This window comes from Marmota flaviventris, chromosome 7 (genome assembly GCF_047511675.1).
Source record: "Marmota flaviventris isolate mMarFla1 chromosome 7, mMarFla1.hap1, whole genome shotgun sequence".
NCBI classification, from domain to species: domain Eukaryota; kingdom Metazoa; phylum Chordata; class Mammalia; order Rodentia; family Sciuridae; genus Marmota; species Marmota flaviventris.
This window is the reverse complement of record NC_092504.1, coordinates 62,068,203-62,074,202: the sequence shown is the minus strand read 5'-3', so window position 1 is coordinate 62,074,202 and position 6,000 is coordinate 62,068,203. Positions and strand designations below refer to the sequence as shown.

Genomic DNA, 6,000 nt, shown 5'->3' with positions numbered 1-6,000 from the left:
AAACTCTGAATGGGGCAAAGGTGGGGATGGGTCATGCAGGTAGGAAAGATAGTGAAATGAGACAGACATCATTACCCTAGGTACATGTATGATTGCACAATGGTGTGATGCTACTTTAGGTACAACCAGAGAACTCAATTTGTGTATAATGAATCGAAGAACATTCTGCTGTCATGTATAACTGATTAGAACAAATAAATGAATTAAAATTATGAAAAATGGTTATGTTTGTAATGTAGGTCATGACTTGGCCATTCTCTGCCTTGTGAGAACCAAGGATGTTACCATTCCCTCAGGTGTTTATGGCTCCAAAGGAAAGTTGTTGTAAGCTAGAAACTGCTGTTATATCTACCAATATGTAAATGTGATAAGAGTTTAAAAAGTAGGTTCAGAGAAAATATTTCCTTAATTTTGAAACTGTATAAATTTTCAGTGTTAAAATTTACTTCTAAGTGCAATGTTCAAGAAATCATAAGACATCAAATGTAGAAATTATGCAGTTTTATAATTTTCTTTGTTGTTTCTTAATCCATTGAAAAGAATTTCACAATTCAACACTTTTAGGCAGCTTCTTGGTTACTTTCCTTAGTTTCTACTTCTTTGGGCAGCAATGGATCAATCTTTAGTAGCAAACCTTCACTTGTTGAGCTACGAAGGAAGGCACGTACCACAAAGGGACCTAAAAACAAAGACAAGAATCAATTTTGATTTTTATTCCATAGATTCCTAAGGTGCGAATACAAATAAACAACAGGAAACCTTATAGGACTCACATCATATTTTCACTTGAAAAGTACTAAGTTGGTGAGTAATATTTTAAATTCTAAGAAAGGATAGATTCATTTCTAGAGTAGAAGACAAAACTAGCTGTGCTAGAGATTTATCCTTAAAACCACACACTCACTAATAATTTATTTCTTTCTTCCAGAAGATGATCACCTAGAATTTATTTTATTGCAAATTCAACAGTGAAGGGAGCAGGTGGTGATATTTACATTTGATGAAAATACTCTAAATATTTAAAACAGTCTGCACAGATGCTACCTTTCTGTTACCAAACAGTTGGTAAAATTCTCTAAAAATTAAAAAGCTTTTCACAAGAACAATGTTAAGAGATTTCATTTTAAATGACACAAAATAAAAAATAAAATAACAGCACTACTTTGATTTACTGTCTACCATTCCACTTCTGCTATAGTCTCAGAGGATGCTATACTGAAATCAAAGTTTCTGTGGAAGATAAAAATCCATAAACATACAATGACTAGGTACTATGGCCATAGAACAAATGAAGTGTTTAACTCCCAGAGAACATTAAAAAGAAAACAAAACAGCTTATGATTGTGCTTTAATTATTAATGTAGTTATAACACTAACCTGACAAATTTCTGTCATGGTTAGCCTATTAGTGAATAGTCAATTAACTAGCCAATTAACTATAATGGATCCTGGCTTAGCTTCAGCTATCCATGAATGAAGTTTGTCTGAGGAAGGAATCTGAAAGAAGCAATGCAATGATAAAGGTGCCAGGCTAGCTGTGTTCTAGTTTCCACATCTTGACCAAGTCAGTGATTCTCTATGAATCACCTATTTATAAGAAGTGACTTTCATAACATGACAAAAATGATCTTTCTTTTCTAAAATAAATAAATAAGAAAGCCATGTACTAATGTCAGAGACAAAGTCAATGATCTAGCTTCAAAATAACATTTCTTAAATGACTTTTGTTCCTATTTAATACCATTATAAGTTTAAGGCAATCTGTTTTCTTTCAAACTTTATTACATTTAATGATAGAAATAACATGGAAATGTGTAAATGTATTTGTATAAGTGATAAAGAAGTCCCTCTCTAAAAACTATGACTCATTAATAAGGTAGTTAGGAATACTTTGAAGAAGTAAATTTTAATTATTTAATTCCTAGAACATGTATTTGCATATTAATCTACTTGTTTTCCTAATATTTTATATTTTTTAAAGTATCACAGTGCTATAGGGAAGTCCACCCTCAGCACACCACTTACCCAAATTCAGAGGTCTATGTTTACACACTTCATTAATAACTGCTTGAAGATTGGTAGCTATCTGGTCACTTGACATATCCAACTGAAAGAAAAATATGTGTATAACATTAATGGTATGAATGTGAGAAGATGACACCATTTGAGTAACTGTATTAGTATTTATTCTGGATTAGTATGATTAGTATTTATTTCAAGTATTCACCTAATGCAATTATCCTCCCCCTCCCCCACAGTGATGCTGGGGATGCACCTCAGGAACACTCTATTACTGAGCTACATCCCCAGTCCTTTTTATTTTTTTATTTTGAGATAGGGTCTCACTTAATTGCTGAGGCTGGCCTCATATTTGCAATCCTGTTGCCCCAGCCTCCCAAGTCACTGGAATTACAGGGTGCATGGTGCCCAGCTGCAATTAACTATTAAGAAACCCTATTTTGAAAGCAAAAACTTCCATACTTCTTTTGAAAAGCTACATTTTATATGTTATATATAAAGATTTAATTTCCTTATAGAATGTATTATAGCAAAGTGTTTTAAAATTTTTCAATTTGAGGTTCCTTGATTTTCAAGTAATTTCTACAAAGCATATCTTGGATACATATACCATTCCCCATACACACCTCAAGGAATTAGTGTTATTTTCTTAAGGTCATTTGCTGATTTATTTACAAAAAAAATGTTTAGAAATTAATGCATTCATGAGTTCAAAATATAGCTACTTTACTACATGCATTAAGGAAATACATATAGAGATATTTTTAGGATGCTGAGCTAACATTCTAATTTTTAAAACACTCTAACCAGGCAATACCAATTATCTTGCCATTTAGCAAAACTACAATAATATATAATAAGTCCTATTCATAAAACTCCTAAACCCAACTTATATCCTTGAAAAGCCCATGCTTCAACAGAATTTTATTCAGCCATAAAGAAAAATGAAATTTATGCCATTTGCAGGAAAATGGATGGAACTAGAGGCCATTATGCTAAGTGAAATAAGTCAAACTCAGAAGGTCAGGTGATATGTTTTCTCTAGAAAGGAAAATCTCAAAAAGAAAAATCTCAAAAGGAGATTAATAAAGGAAAGGGACCAAGGGGTAGGAGGCAAGAGGGAAGGGGGAAGTGGTAGGAAGTATTACTGGGCAAATTATATTATTATATTGTGTGCATGTATGAATATGTAATAACAAATCCTATCAATATGTACAACTATAATGCACCAATAAAAATGTGGAAAAAAGACCACGTTTATTAATCAAATTCAATGAATGTTATTTGTTTTAAATATACCAGTTAAACTCAATTATAGTACATTCAAATGTTAAGAGGATTTGGGTTGTGTGAAATGAATTATTTTCTAATATTTTATCAAAAACTTATAATAGCATAACAGACAAAAATCATACAGTGAAATAGTTAAAGTTTAAACAAGATTTCTATTTTCCCATGATTGTGAAACCATTATGAGAAACGTGCCATGTAAATATAAGGAGAACCCCTCCTGGAAAAAATTATTCTCTTATCATCATTAAACAACATTTATTCAACACACACTTGGAATGACACAGTACCAAACCCTAAATGAAAGTTTAAACATTACTGAAGGAATTCTCACTTCATACTAATCCATAAGTGAGAGTTCTGAGAGGAAAAAATTCAAATCACTAGTTAGTTTATCCTGTAAGTCCACAGACCTTGCAGTCTTTAAATATAATGAAGCAATCATTCACTAGCAGAGAAGACATCTTCCACACTCTACATGAAAGAAAAGAAAGAGCTAAAGGAGTCCTCACCTCCTTTCAGTGTTCTTGATTCTCCACTATACCTCAAAGTGTCATTCTTCCTATTACCAACTAAAGAGACCATCATAGCTTAATAAGTTCCTTTATTTTTTGTTAAGACCTTAGCACCTACCTTAAATTTGGAAATAGACAGAAAAAGCAATTATGTCCAACATATCTTTTTTAACAGCTATGGTCTATACTGTTATACTATATATACTAAACTTCTCAAATTTTTTAAGTATACCTTTTACAGTCTTATATTGCCATTCCCATAGAAAGCCAAAATAACACATGCTATAGAAATACAAAACTATTAATTCTCCTGCAACTTTCATTATTAAGATTCCCTCAGTGACTTTAAGGGTTTTGGGGGGTTCTGGGGGACTGTACTGGGGACTGAACTCAGGCCTCCATAAGCTTTGATTCTGAACTATACCACTGGACCCTTATTTTAAGTTTCAAAAAATATAAAAATGTTTTAAAATATAGTTTACACTTTTCTCCAAATTTTATTAGCACCTCTGATCTTTAGTACTGTGCCCTCTACTGAATTTTAAAATATATTTATAAAGATAATACTTCACTTCATTTTTGTTTTAAATATTGTGCAAAATTATGGAAAAGTTACATATTTTATTGGTATTACTATTGATTATTTACTTAGCTACTGATGGAAATCAGTAATGATAACTTACGTACAAAAATAATATATATCCCTATATCGGTTTCATCAAAATTTACATGGGAGGGGCTGGGGCTAGGGCTCAGTGGCAGAGCACTTGCCTAGCATGTGCAAGACACTGGGTTCATTCCTTAGCACCATATACAAATAAAATAAAGGCATTCTGTCCATCTACAACTACAAAAATTTTTTTTTAATTTACATGGGAAATTTACTTGAACTGACTATAACTCAGGAAAACGACATCTGCAAAATTCTCAGCAATGATAAGCACTAAGCAACTCAATGAGATCCTGTCTCTAAATACAAAATAGGGTTGGGGATGTGACTCAGTGGTCAAGTGCACCTAAGCTCAATCCCCAGTACCCACTCCCCACCCCCATAAATAGTCGTAATACTATTTATGTTTAGCTAAAATGATCATCCACTGCAGGGCATAATCGTTATTTCTCATTCTGTAGCACAAATTTTTCAAAAGACTGTTTTTTTAGTGAATCCTACATTCTGCTTAACATTCCTTAGAAAAGATTTTTTTTACCAAAAATGCAAGGGTTGAGATTCTGGATATAAGTGAACTCTGCCTCTATCTCATTGCTTTTAAACTCATTCTTCTCTTTCCATGCAATTCATAACCTTTACTTTCAAAAAATTTCTTATCATTCTAACTAAAAAATTGGTCATTCTTTGTCCCTTTGATATGCATATGTTATATTTCATCTCAGGGCAAAATTTAGTCATGAACATGTCCAAAGCAGTAATTTTAAAACTCTTTTAGGTCATCAAACCTTGCTCCAGAAGAATGCACATAAAAAATTTAGCCTATGCTTTTGATCTTTATGAATTCTCTGATTTAAAAGAAAAGTAGAGAGAAAAAGACTTACTAGGAAAGTGTCTTAGTTAAAAGGGATCCCTGGGTCAGACTTTGAGAACCACCAATAAAGAGGTAAGTTTGTTCAACTATTTTGGAAGACTATAAACTACAGTGTAAAAAATAAAAATGATATTTAAATTCTACATAGGATAGAACTTTAAAAAAAAACAATATAAATGATTTTAAACAATACATGTTCCTTCTAAAAAGAACAGTTTCTGTCACTATAATATCCTGATAGTCTTTAGATGACTGATCACCTCTAACTGGAAAATGAAGAGACTACTGCTTTCGATAAGTACCTGTTTAACTACCTGACCTCCAAAATCCCTTCCAAATGCAATATTCTAAGTTATATTAAGTGTGGCCTAGCAGATGGTTTCTGCAGAAAGGCCAATACTCAACCTCTGTGACTTCCAACAATCTAAATCAAGAAAGAGAAGAAAATCCATGTTTCCTACAGAACATTAAGTAGTAATAATAATAATTGAGTATTGATAAATAATCATTATAATTACATATGAAATAATTATAATTGATTATACAACTCTACTTATTGGGGTACTTACTCTGGGTCAAACTCTGTTCTACAGAAACTGCTTAGCTACAATTTCATATCTACATAGATATTCTTT

General features: G+C 32.0%; 1 protein-coding gene across 1 annotated transcript in view; it reads right to left on the bottom strand.

Moving 5' to 3' along the window:
* Positions 1 to 484: 484 nt before the first annotated feature.
* Mrpl1 (mitochondrial ribosomal protein L1) overlaps positions 485 to 6,000 on the bottom strand; it is an 84,399-nt gene continuing 78,883 nt past the window's right edge. Inside the window, exons 8-9 of the mRNA XM_027939856.3 lie at positions 2,026 to 2,107; positions 485 to 679 (exon numbers count right to left, since the gene is read on the bottom strand). Of these exons, the coding sequence (XP_027795657.2) occupies positions 561 to 679; positions 2,026 to 2,107 (201 nt within the window). The 3' untranslated portion in view covers positions 485 to 560. The remainder of the gene's footprint in view (positions 680 to 2,025; positions 2,108 to 6,000) is intronic.